This window comes from Antechinus flavipes, chromosome 3, assembly GCF_016432865.1.
Source record: "Antechinus flavipes isolate AdamAnt ecotype Samford, QLD, Australia chromosome 3, AdamAnt_v2, whole genome shotgun sequence".
NCBI lineage: Eukaryota > Metazoa > Chordata > Mammalia > Dasyuromorphia > Dasyuridae > Antechinus > Antechinus flavipes.
Window position 1 is genome coordinate 207,140,197 of NC_067400.1, and position 14,086 is coordinate 207,154,282.

General features: G+C 32.9%; 1 protein-coding gene across 6 annotated transcripts in view; it reads right to left on the minus strand.

Moving 5' to 3' along the window:
* OFD1 (OFD1 centriole and centriolar satellite protein) overlaps positions 1-14,019 on the minus strand; it is a 41,542-nt gene extending 27,523 nt beyond the window's left edge. Inside the window, exons 1-6 of one of the 6 annotated variants that reach the window (XM_051984501.1) lie at positions 13,768-13,872; positions 13,237-13,335; positions 11,984-12,184; positions 10,454-10,522; positions 10,336-10,366; positions 2,340-2,450 (exon numbers count right to left, since the gene is read on the minus strand). In XM_051984501.1, the coding sequence (XP_051840461.1) occupies positions 2,340-2,450; positions 10,336-10,366; positions 10,454-10,522; positions 11,984-12,184; positions 13,237-13,329 (505 nt within the window). In that variant the 5' untranslated portion in view covers positions 13,330-13,335; positions 13,768-13,872. Of the gene's footprint in view, positions 1-2,339; positions 2,451-10,307; positions 10,367-10,453; positions 10,523-11,983; positions 12,185-13,236; positions 13,336-13,767 lie in introns of those variants that run through there. The other 5 variants (XM_051984499.1, XM_051984500.1, XM_051984498.1 and 2 more) reach the window with 5 other exon arrangements.
* Positions 14,020-14,086: the final 67 nt, after the last annotated feature.

A 14,086-nucleotide genomic window follows, 5' to 3' on the forward strand; every position in this document is an offset into this window, starting at 1 on the left:
AATAAAGAGTGAATAAGCATTTACAACTGTAAATTGTATACAATTTACAATATGTGCCAGGTGCTATGCTAAGATCTTTTTTAAAAAATTTATCCCATTTAATACAATGATCTTTCAAGGCAGTTGCTGTTACTACCTCCATTTTATGATTAAGGAAACTGAGGCAAACAAATTAAGTGATTTGTCCAAAACACGTAGCTACTAAGTATATGCATATAATTACGTACAAATAAATAAGATTGATTATCTTCAATCAATCTTAATTTGTCTGATCACTTCATATACTCCTTTGCTGGTTCTTCATTCAGATTGTAGCCTCTAATGATGAATCTCAAAGTGCTATTTTAGGCTCTCTTCTCCTTTTATATTTCTCTTAGTGATGTTATCAGCTCCCAGTGATTTAATGATCTTTCTATACAGATGATTCTCATATCTTTTTATTCAGTCCTAAACTCTCTCCTAACCCTTATTTGCACACCTCCATTTGCTTAGTGGGTATCTTGAATCAGATGCCCCATGATATCTTTAAATTCAACATATCCAAGACTGAACTTACTATCTTTACCCCAAATCTTTTCTTCTTCTAGACATAATTATTACTGTCAAGGTACAATATTCCTCCCAGGTATCCAGGCTTACAAATATGTAATCCTCAGTTTGTTCCATCCATTGTATATGCTCCTTTTTTTCCTCTGATATTGCCAACATTCTAGCACATGATCATCATCTCAAAACTGGATTATTGCAATACTCTACTGGTTATTTAGGTTCTCTGAGTCAAGTCTCTTCCCACTCCACCCCATCTTCTCCCTGGCTGTCAAACTGAACTTCTATCTTAATTCAATAAACCCCAGTTTTACCACAGGATCAATAGAAAACCTAGTTTTTAAACATAGTATAGCCCCTTACTACTTTTCTCATCTTCTCACACCTTATTTTCTCCACATCTTCTGTCACCTAGTAATGTGGTGTTCCTTACTATCCTTTACATGTGATCTTCCACTTCTCAATTCTATGCATTTTCACTGGGTGCTTCCTGGGATGTTCTCCCTCCTCATCTCTGACTCCTGGCCTCTCTGACTTCTTTCAAGTCGCAGCTCAACTTCAATCTTGAGCAATAGGCCTTTCCCAGTCTGCCTTAACATTAATGCTTTTCCTCTGAGACAACTTCCAATGTGTTTTGTGTTTGTATGTTGTCTCCCCAATTAGATTGCAGGCTATTTGAGAGCAGGGACTATTTTTAGCTTTTCTTTGTATCTCCAGCACTTGGCGAGTCCATAGCAGGTACTCTTAAGTCCTAGCTGTTTGACTGACTGATTACATGAGTCACTGTCTTTAAATGCATGCAAAACTCTCAAACAGACTAAGACTAGACTTATAATTAGCCACAAAGGACAAAACTTGGACCAATGAACGAGTAGAATAAAGTGGGATAACTTACAGTTCAACATAAAGAAAAATTTACTACTTAAAAGGTTCCTCACAACAAAATTGATGACCTAGGGATAAACTGAGTTCCTTATCACCAGGCTGGATAACCAAATGCTTCATATAGAGGCTAATTTGGCTGATCCTAAGGTCCCTTCAAACTTTATTGTAATACTGCAAATACTGTGTAATACTGCAAAATGTGGAATGACTCTATCAACACAGAACTGTGAGAAAATGAACAAGCTAAAAGGGGGACTGTATAGCAATATTGCTATTTAAAAGTTTATGTGAATCACCACAAATATGATTTTTAGGAGTCCCAGATCTCAAATTAACTAGATTTATGAATTTCTCAGGAGTCCAACTTCAAGTGTTTAAATAAGATGGTTAAAATGTATAATTTCTAAGGTCCATTTTAGCTTTATAATTCTATACTTAAATTTTATGTACCAAATTAATACTATCTTATATGCAGCAAGCCCCTTATTAGAGGTATAAAATAAATACTTTTAATAATCCCATCTGATAAGGATGTGGAGATACTGGGAAAAATTCATACTCGAACAAGTCCAATACTCACAGTTTAAAGATGAATAAATTGAGGTCCAGCAGTTTTAAATGACTTGTCCCATGTCACATAAGAAATAAGTGGAAGAGCCAGAATTCAAATCCAGCTCCTCCAATTTCAAATTCAGTGCTTTTCCTATTGTACTACACTACCTGCCTTGGCTGGTTTTAACAATAGGATTCCACAGAAATGAAGTTCTCTTACAACTCAGAACTGGATTATCCCAATGAAAAGATTAACAAGATATAAAATAGAATAGGATACTGACTCATTTTTATATGTTAAAAGAAAAAAGAAAACACCTCATCCACAGTAAAAATTAAAGGACAGCAATGGTTACCAAGAGATTCACCAGAAGGCAATAATGCCGAACTTGTTTGAGTCTCCATATTGCAACTTTCCCTGGATAGATGATATTCTGTCAATTCCATCAAAATCTGCATGAGAAAACCTTAAAAAAAAAAAAAAACCACAACATATAAATTTATAAAATGTATGAATCAAAGTTAAAAATAAAAATTTTCACTTCACATAAGCATAGAAAAAGTTTCTCCAAAGAACAAAAAAGTCAAGGTCTAATGATTTACAATTCACTCACTTAAATAAACAACAAGGATTTTTCAAGCATCTAAAAAGTTAATCAAAATAGTTAATAAAGAACAAAACTTTGCAGAAGTGATGATCTCCAATGGGTATAGAGCCTCTATCATTTATACTGACACAACTGATGTTTGTTTTGCTGGTTTCCCTATTTTTCTTTTTGAATCTTTGTTACAAGGATGGTTCATTGGATAGGAATATATTTTTAAAATGAAGATGATATAAAGACAAAAGGGAATTAAAGTTTTTGAAAAAGAAAAATCCTGCTAAATAAACAGAATTTTCTTCAATAAGGAGAAACCTGATCAGAAAGGGAAAAAATGAATTATATATGAAAGGCAGAGTGACACAGTGAAGAATTGGCTTAGAAACAAGGTAAGATCTTAGTTCAAGAATCACCTATGACACATAACAGCTATGCAACTCTAGCAAGTCACAACTTTTCAGAACTCTTAGAAAGATATTCTAGGACAAGAGTTTTCTCCTTAAACCAACAAATTACAGGTCCAGTCCCTCCCTTTATATATGACACATCAGAATAACAATACATAAGCAAGTCAATGAAAGGTAATTATCAATGGTCCAATAAGCCTCAATGATTTTTCCACATATGAGGTTATACTATGATATAGATCTGGGCTCAGTACTTACTAAATCCTTTTAATATAGAGTTGTAAAACCAACTAAATTAACAAGTAATATTGTTCTTACTAAAAGCAGTAGCATTATTCTGCATATTTAAAGTACCCTGGTATGTTTTCCCTTTCTGAGCTCAACTTTATTAAATATAATATTGAAAGAAAGGAAAATGCAAAACAAGCACTTATTAGGCATCTACTTAAGCTCTTTTGAACCGTGCTAAGCTCTTTTGAAATATCTTATTGGATCCTCAAAATCACCCAGAAAGGTAGCTGCTATTATTATTTCCATTTTACCACTGAGGATCCTGAAATATACAAAGACTTGCCTAGAATCACACCAATTAAGTATATGAGGCTACATTTGAATTCTTCCTGACTCCTGGCACAGCTGCTTCTAATTATATTGCCCAATTTAGGCCCTAAAATTTTAAATTTAAGAACTTCAGAAATCTCAAAATAAGCAATTAAAACAATTAAGAGGTGAAAGTTGTGAAATGTTAAAATCTGAGGGAAGGCTCTAGTGTTATTATTCTTTAAGTACACAAATGAGTTCTTTAAAACAATCTTTTTGCATACTAAAAGTGACCTCCCCAAATAATTTATCAATTTAATTTGTCATTGAAAGGAAGACAAGACAAACGTCCACAGAACAAAACTTCTCAAGAGACTTTTAATTAACATCTTTATCTTATAAAACATAGGGATTGGACTATTTTGTAAATAGCCCTTCAAAACAAGGGCCTATTCGATTTCAAAGCACTTATATAAACTGGTGGTCTTTGAAAAGTTAAAATTTGGGGCTTATTTATATTTTAAGAATATCTTGAATGCCTTAACATCTCTATGGTAGTGACTATTGACCACCCCCATAACATTATTTTCAACACTGCTATTCCTCCTAAGGATGGCCTAGTTGGAGCAGGGTGAGTGTTGTTGATAAAGACACAAATGGAGTAAGAACAGAGAGGAATTATTTTATTAATATCTATCATTAAAAAAAATGGAAACACTCCAGTGTAAAAATTCCAAGGTTCTATATTCCCAGTATTTAGGAAAGGGTGCTTTGTAAGTTACTGCAAAAATAACTCAGTAAAATAAGCAAATATATTTTCCATAGCCTGAATGTCTCATGTACATATAGATTTTTACTTTTTCAAATGTATGCATATAAAATGCTTTTGTGATTGAAAAAATATATAATTAAAAAAAAAAGTCACAGCTGGATCACAAATAATGTATCACAAATAATGTTAAGTTTTTTTTTAAATGTCAAATTACACTTAGTGTGATTTATAAGTATTCCAAATCATATGTAATATGTAATATGAGTCAAAATTCAATTAATGTGACTAGGTCAAGCTAGTCGAGGGTATCCACATGACAGCTTATACTTATTTACTGTTGTTTCTGGATGTGATATCCTGCTATATACCATATTGCCAAAAGTTATAAAAAAAATTTTTAAAGCCTTTAAGAAAATATTTCGAATGAAAACATTGCCAATACAAAAGAAAATATAAAAACAATAATAAAAGCCAGCTTATTTATTACATGAACAAAGATTTGATGAAACTTAACAGCATGATCAAATTACCTCTAACTGGATGTGATGTCCAGCTATGTACCATATTATAAAAAGTTGTGGAATATTTTTAAAGCATCTAAGAAAATATTTCAAATTGAAACATTGCCAATACAAAATACAAAAATAAAAATCAAAGCCAGGCTAGTTATTACATTAGAACAAAGATTTGATGAAACAAGCATGGTCAAATTATCTCTAAAACAGGAAAAGATATCTGAGTACCTGCTCTACAGTACAGATTATAAAACATACAAGTTAATTCAAAGAAAAATTCAAAGTTCCATCAGCTTTTTGTGGTTTCCAAATAATTATACAGAATAAAAATATTATGATGAGAGAAACAAAGCACATTTTAGCTTTGTGAACTTAAAAATGCAATTCAGACATTAAAGTTTCTAAAAGGCAGAGAAAATGGAAATTAAATAGACAGTGAAAAAACTTTTACTGCAAGCATTGGTTCAATTGCTTTTAAAATTTTATTCAATGGAGGAGTAAAGCCACAACAGTTGAACAGCAGAAAGAAAGCTAGTGAGTCTCCTCCAAAGAGATCTGAAAATATGGCAGATTCAATTCTAACTGGAAATCTAAAAAAGATTAATGAGTCAACCGTCCAGTATAGGTTTGCAGAGGGAAATAAAAAGGGCTATAGGGTTTGGTCAAAAAGGCACTGATACCCAGGGAGAGGTGGCACACCATGACAAGGTTCCAGACCTATACCTCACATGAAAAGAGTAGGTACAAACTAGAGTCTTAGTAGTCTACTACCTGGTTATGGATCACAAATCTGAGGTGAAAGTGAGGAGACCTGCATTCAGAAGTAGCTTTCTGGAGTAGTCCAAGAAGCCATACAGAGAAAATAGCAAGCTCTTTCTTAAGCTTCAAGTCCAGTCCGAAGCCTGTAAAGGAATAACCTGGGCAGAAATCCTAGACCAAAGAGAAAAACTTGTGGATCTTTCTTAATAAGCACAGTTTTCTGCCCAGCTAATTAGGGCTGAGTCCAGAAACAGTTTACTGGTACTCAGACCCAAACCCAAGTTAAGAACTTCCAGAGTTCAGATCAGGGGACAGCAAGCAGACTTTGAATGGATCAGATCACTCTGAGAACAAAAAAGCTCATAGATCCCCAGTCTGAGTTGTTCCTATGATTTTGTCAATACCTCAAGAAAGCAGCAATAGAATAATCCCAGACTTTCCTTTCAGAAGATTTAATATCTAATGTGAAGACAGAAAATAGACTTGAAGAATAAGGAAATAAATTAAAAAAAAAAAAAAAAAAGACTCCTACCATAAAGAACTATTATGGTGATAGGTAGGCTTAAGATATAAAGCCATAAGAAGGAAATGACTCCAAAACATCTTCAAACAAAGTCTCAAAGAAAAGACCCTACTTAGCCAGAAATTCCACTAGAGTTCCTTGAAGAAATTTTTTTAAATCACTTAATTTTTTTTAATGAAAGAGCTAGAATAAAAAAACAGAAAAGCATTAAGTTACAGAAGAACTGAAAAAGGAATTGACAATTTGGAACAAGAGCCATACTCAACAAACTCCCTGAAAATTCAAATACCAATTTTTTTTTTTTTGTACCATACCAAACAGAAATCAATGATTCCATATGATACCAAGAAATATTAAAACAAAATCAAATTGAAGAAAATGTAAGATTGTCTCACAGGTTAAAATAATTTAAGTGGAAAATAAATCACGGAGAAAAAGTTTTAAAATTGGACTACCTGAATGTTATGACAAAAAAAAAAAAAAAAAAAAAAAAAAAAAAAAAGAGCCTAGACATGATATTTCAAGAAATCTTAGTCTTGTTCAATTATTTCAATCATGTCCAACACTTCATGACTCCATGGATCTTTTTAGAGGACAAAGTGAAAATAGAATCCACCAATCAACTTCTGATTTAATTGGAAAGGACAGTGTTTGGGATTAGAGGAAGAAAAGACAGATTTTTGTTCATTGAAAAAAAATTTCAAAAGAATTAAGTTTTTTTTTTTTTTTATTAAGCAGCTAAAGTCTGATATTTTGAAGAAAATAATCAAAAAAAGTTCATACTCTGATAAACAAAATTTTAATGTTAATGAAAGACTTGTTATGCTTTCTAGCATTCCTATTTTTAAGAAAAAAAAAAACAACAACCTGGATTTAAAGTGTCTAAAGATTCACTAACATTTTTATTGGAAGATAATAAGGCAATTTTGAATTAAAAACAATGACTTAACTAGTCCTGAAATCTTCCAATCTATGATTATCGATTACTTCTAGTTCATCAGAGTCATTAAAGCTCTTTTTTGCACACTGATCAAGTTACTCTAGCCCAGCTATTGAAAAACACTACAAAGATAACAATATAACATTTAAAACCTTACTGATTTTAGATAATTCTTTAGGTAATCCAACTTCATTGTATGAGAATTTACTGAGATAAAGTTCTCTAAACTTTCTGACATATATATGAAGATTTAAAGAAAATTCACTCTTTGCTGTTCAAATTTTAAATAACAATATCCACATTTTATCTTATTATCCATGAATGTAGGCTCATCTTTAGATACAATTTTCAGTAATTTTAATTTTTTTAAATTTTGTTTTCTATAATTACATTACTTTGTAACAAATGAATCAGAAATATCAAATCCTCTGTTATATTGCAACAGATAAAAAACTTATTCAAAAATTTATTGCACATTTCCATTGTTCTAAAACCAATTACCATACTTTACATAATTATTCTAAAAGCTAATGCTTTAACTTCAATTGTATAAATTTTGTTATCTGCAATGTATGGGACTTAATTGGCCATGAGCCATTAACTTTTAAATGAATTTATCAAAAACTAATTATAGATCTACTATCATGTGAAAGTCTTAAATTTTTTTCTAATTACAAAGGTGTAGGTATACCTGAAAAGGTTGGGAACCACTGTTCTAGGACATTTAAAAGTACTATAAAGACAAGACAATTTATTGGGCAACTCAATTAATGTTAAGTAATACAAAAATCCAACATCAAAAATAATTCTATGCTATAGTATCCAATGGATGGTTAAAATAAATTTAAATTCAATTCATTTAAACAAATATTTATTTAAATAGAATGATCAGAAGATGACTGATGTCAAAAATGTATATGGTTTTTAAGTGAATTTATTAATTTTAAGTGAATTTTGCTATAGTTTGTTAATAATTAATAGTTACATAATGTTTTAGTTTATAAACACATCTCCTTTTTACAGCTAAGGAAAATGAGGCAGAGATTAGGAAACTTATCCAGAATATTATTGGGTGATAACACTAAGAAAGGCAGGATTCTAACAAGGAAGGTCCTCCTAATCTCAAAGCCAAAACTCTTATCCACTATACCACCCCAGCTGACCAATACCAGTTACAATACTCTTGTGTAATTTGCTATGAATTATGTTACTGTCTTCCATTCTTTTATCTGTGTTACCAAACAAAAACGCAGTACATTATGCTAGACTTGACAAAGGTTCAAATTTCACCTCTACAATAACATAGTTGTTGTTTGTCCTTCATTCTCAAAGAGGACCATACTATCAGGAGGTGATTCCATGACTTGCAAATAAATTGGGTTTAAGTGAGGAATGGCTGTTCAAAATCACCAGCCTCCACCAATTCATTTGTGTTCAGTGGCAAGATATAGATCAGAATGATCAGAGATGATTCCAGATGCAGTAGGAGACCTTGTTTTTTGGTTAAAATCTTTTCCAAGCTTCAGTTTGAATTATTAAAGCTAGGTAAGAAATAAGGCAAAGAATGGCCTCTTTTCCCTACTCCAAAAAAAAAAAAGTATGTACATATACATATATATATATGTATGTGTGTGTGTGCATACATACATACATACATAATGTGTGTGTATGAATGAGAGGGGAAGACACTCAAGAGTTTCTGGCAAAAACACAAAAAATTGCTGATTACATTCACATCGAGCCATCAGGGCCCAAACAATAACAAAGTGAGGCTTGGGATGGGACCTACGATTGGCCAATGAATGAAAGCTATAATTATTTGGATTTAAATAAATATTATGGAATATTATTGTTCTATAAGAAATGGCCATCAGGATGATTTCAGAAAGGCCTGGAGAAACTTATATGAACTGATGCTGAGTGAAATGAGCAGGATCAGAAGATCATTATATACTTCAAGAACAATACTATATGATTATCAATTCTGATGGATGTGGCCCTCTTCAACAATGAGATGAACCAAATAAGTTCCAATAGAGCAGTAATGAATTGAACCAGCTACACCCAGCAAAAGAATTCTGGGAAATGAGTATGAACTACTTCATAGAATTTCCAATCCCTCTATTTTTGTCTACTTGCATTTTTTATTTCCTTCACAAGTTAAATGAATACTATTTCAAAGTCTGATTCTTTTTGTACAGCAAAATAACTGTATGGACATGTATATACATATATTGTATTTAACTTATACTTTAACATATTTAACATGTGTTGATCAACCTTCCATCTGGGGGAGGAGTAGGAGGGAAGGAGGGGAAAAATTGGAACAAAAAAGTTTTGCAATTGTCAATGCTGAAAAATTACCCATGTATATATTTTGTAAATAAAAAGCTATAATAAAAAAATAAAAATAAAAATAATTTGGATTTAAGGCATGGTCCTTAAGAAATCTAGCTATTAAACCCCAAGATATCTTTCAAGGTTTCAGAGATCAAAATTTACATTTCTTTGGACAAAGCACCTGTAGGTAAGGGTATGATACCCTATATGGATGGACAGAGGGAAAGGACAGAGGGAGAGGAGAAAAAGATAATAGGAAGGGGAAGGAGAGAGGGAGGAAGGGAAGAAGAGAAGTCAAGGAAGGAAGGAGAGAGGGAAGGGAGGAAGGAAGGAAGAGAAGGCAGAGAGGGAAGTAAGGCAGGGAGAGAGGAAGAAATGATTGTTCAAATGGAATTGGTCAGTTGGGTCCCAAGAGGGCAGTTACAACTACTCTCTGATGGTTGTTTGTCTTTGTTCTGGAAGAGGACCAAAAAATCAGGAAGGTGATGCCATAACTTACAAGTAAATTGGATTTAAGTGAGGGACATCTGTGCAAACTCACCAACCTCTCTCTCCTTTGGAACCATCTGGGCAAGATCAGGATGAATTGAGATGGTCCCTCCATAACATGGGACAAATTATTTAATTTCTAAGTTTTGGGAAACTCTCTAGGATTTATATATTAATTCATGGATATTCTGCAGGGATAAAGTGTTCCCATGCTGAAATGGTCATAGATTCTTTGCATATTCACCAAAGATAAAGGAAAAAAATTAATATCAATCACTTTTTTTCAGGAATAGAAAATAATAGTATTGAAAACTGTTAAAATATCTTGGAATTATATTTGGGAAAAAGAGTATCCAATTATTTAATTCAAACTCAGTAATATAAATTAAAACACTATTTTCCCCCTTTATAAATGAACAAAATAGTAATTTACATACTTCTAGCATAATTACATGAATCTTGTACCTTTTTGGTTCTCTTTTTGAATCTTTGATGTCTAAAAAAAAAAAAAAAAAAAAGGATTAATTTCATTCAACTGTATAAGTAAACCCAAAATAATTTACAGAATCCAAAATAATACTACCAATGATTTGTAGAAACTGGATTTGGGGTTGATTTTAATCAGCTGGAGTAGATCTTGCATAGTAAATACCTTTAAAAATTAAAAATTAGTGTTATAAAATTATGTCATTTTAGGTATGCTAAATTTTTTAAAAATCAGAAAAGATAAACACAATAATATTGGAATTAATTGTACAAGTATAACTACACTAACAAATTTAATTTTTATACAAAATAACATTGAACCCACAAATCTATCATCCTATAGCTAGATAGCTTCTATAGCAAAAAATTCAAAAAATTTATTAAATGAATCAAAACATAGAATCAGAGAATATTAATAATAAAAGGTCACATTTATATAATGTTTGCTCTATCTTAGGCACTGTACTAAACACTTTTTTAAAAAATTATCTCATTTGATTCTCACAACAATGTTGGAAGGTAGGTGATATTAGTTTTGTTTTACAGACAGGAAAACTGAATCAAAGAGGACATGATCTGCCTAAGGTCACCATGCAAGTAAGTCTCTGAATGTGTTCAGGTTGAACACTCTTATCCACCACAATGTCTAATTACTAGTTATAAAAATGGAGAACAATATGAATCCACTTTCTAAAAAAGGAAAATTAACTAATAAATGGAATTTTTCATATAATACCACTAGCGCTGTAGAAAAACAGCTTTCAATTGGAATTATAAATAAATCAATATAACTCAAAACATCTTATAAGATTGTTTTGTGAGAAAATATCCAAATACTATTAGATGGGTGGCTACTTTTATGCTTCAAAATCATTAGATCACTAAATAGTAACTCAAAAAATTTTTATGATGAGGTCAGCTAGCTTGGAGTCAGGAAGAATTCTCTTCCTGAGTTCAGAATTCCAGCATCAGATTCTTACTATAGCTGTGTGACTTGGGCAAGTCACTTAATCTCTTTATTACAGTTTCCTTATTTGTAAAATGAGCTAGAGAAGAAAATGGAAAACCACTCTACTATTTTGCCAAGAAAACCACAAATGGGATCACAAAGTTATGTCTAATTGATATAACTAACTGAACAACAAACATTATGATGCTCCACAAAGGGTGTAGGAATAAAGCTGGCATACTGCTTCCTGTCCCAATCCCTAACTCTTAAGTGTCCCCTTAGCTAAATTTCCAAAAAGTTTAAAGTAGTCATTTAGACTATTCAAAGAAGGTCCAAATTGCCCAAGACAGACTGTCTAAGAATAACAGGAATTCCTAGGAACATATATAAAATCTTTCTAAAATATTTTTCTTTAATCAAAGTAGCTAGTATATTAAATTTCCTTCTTTCAATCCAGAAAGGTTCTTTCTCCCTTACAAAGAGGACAGAGTATCTTTCTACATTAACACTGATTCAATATTGTTCCCTTCCAGTTAGATGTAAAAGGGAGGAGATTCAGCTTGAGAAACCATATAGATTTAAGGTCGATTTGAAGTATTAAAATGTTGTTTTATGGATGAGAGGAAAATAAAGGACAGAAAATCAAAGTGTATCAAAAGGCAGAGAAATGATGATTACCTTTTCTTTTTCTAATCCACTCTCAGGAAAGAAAACAGAGAGTGAATATTCATAGCCACATCTACGCAAGTGATCTGCTACAAGACTATTAGAAGCTCCAACTAATAGTGAGCTTCCTTCAACAGGAATGGATTGTGGCTGTACTTCTCCACTCAAAACAGGCTGCATCAATTCATGTATGAGCTGGTTTCGAAGTTGAGTCTACCTCGAAAAAAAAAAAGAAAAAAGAAAAAGAAGAGAGTACATTTAAAAAATCTTTCTGAAATATTCTATTGTTAACAAAGTATCAGTAAGCTGGCTTGCAACTATGAAACAGCTGGGTACCTCCTATTAGTTTGTATCTATTTTCTTCTATATATTGGAATTTTAATTACCCGCAACAAGCAGCTTCAAAAACCACCTTAAGTGGCAGGTATGTGTTGGCTCCTCCAACAAGTAAAGCCAATTGTTAAATATTCAGTGTGAGCATTTACACCTTAGAAATTGGTTGCTGTCCTTCTAGAAGACCAAAACATCACTGTGAGAGTCGTTACTGATCAGATCAATATAAATTCAGAATGCTCTACTACAGGTGGGCACAAACTACAAATGGGAACTTGAAATATTGTTTTGTTGATAGTCTAGATACATGTTAATTAAGATAATAAATTGTAAGTACATTCTCTTTTTTTCTGAACAGCTAGTTTTTAAACAGCACTTTCCTGATTGTGTATCACAATTTAATTTTTAACTTTTTTTCTACAAACTGCTAAAGGAAGGTCTTCTGAAAGAGACATTTTCTCCTTACTTTCCACTTATGAACAATAAGCAGAACAAGATCCTCAGAGATTGCTGCCAAAAATGAAGCATTTTGTTTATCATTCTATCCAAAACTAAAGATTATCCCTTCACAACCTACCAAAAGTGTTTTGCTCAAGAATCTCTCTCTGTTTTACACTTAAAGTTTGATAAAATTTAAAAATGTCAGGTTCAGAATATTAAAGAACGAATAGCAGCTCTACAAAATGTTACATTATCAAAACGTTTTTGTTATTAAAATGATTATTTCAATATGAAACTTGTCTTTTTAATGTATACAATTCTGCACTTAAAACTCCAAAATGAAACCACAATTCAAAACTATACAATATAAAAAAAAAAAAATTTAAGTCCTATCTTACATTGGTAACAATGTAACTACCATTAAATTCACCTATTTTTGGCACTACCATGCCACATCTTTTGTTTATTAGAAAAAGATACCCCAAAAGTACCTTGAGGGTGTCCAAAATACCCCGATTCTTAAATGTCTGATACAATCTCTTTCGGAGTTCATCTTGAGACAATGCCTGAGTTTCAAAGGGCATCTTGAACTGAAACAGGAGACAGTATCATCTGTTAAAAAGAGGTGGGAGAAATCTCGAAGCTACCAGATCAGTTATTTCAAAACAGCAATCGGATCCCTAATTATTTCGAGTACAACAACAAAAAGTGCTTCTCGGTGACGCCAAAGACCTTGCATTCATGAAAAAAGGTAAAGAAATTCACAGAATTGTGGCTGAACCCCCGTCCCCCATCCCCAAGCCCCTACTTTCCCAAAAGGATGTGTCCCTCACATTTGCAGGAACAGAAGGGTGGAACTCCTACCCCCCCCCCCCCCTCCAGCCTCCCACGGGAAGGAATGTCTTCTAGTCCCAAGGGCACGGGTTTTAACCCCAGCCCGAGGCCACGCTCCCGGGTGGGGTCCCCTTAAAAGATCGACTACAACGAGGGGAAGTGGTACTAGAAGGGGGCGAGATCAGAACCTAATCCGCTTTCTCTTCACTCTTAAATCGGGAAGTCGGAGGGAAGATCAGAGCCAAATCCATTCATCGCCTGACGAGCCGAAAGAAAGTCTGGCTTAATAAACAGGAAAGAGATCCCGGAAACCGAAAGAGTTTTTACTGGTTTGGTTGTAGAACGCCCACCGATTTAAGGTCTACTGTGGATTGTCCAGCACTGACCCTGTACACTCAGCGAGACAGCCAGGTCGCCCGCCACGGATCAATCACGCAAGCGCACTAGATCAATTGTATCAACTGTTAAACGTCTTAACGTCGTGCCAATCCGCAACAGGCTCAGTTC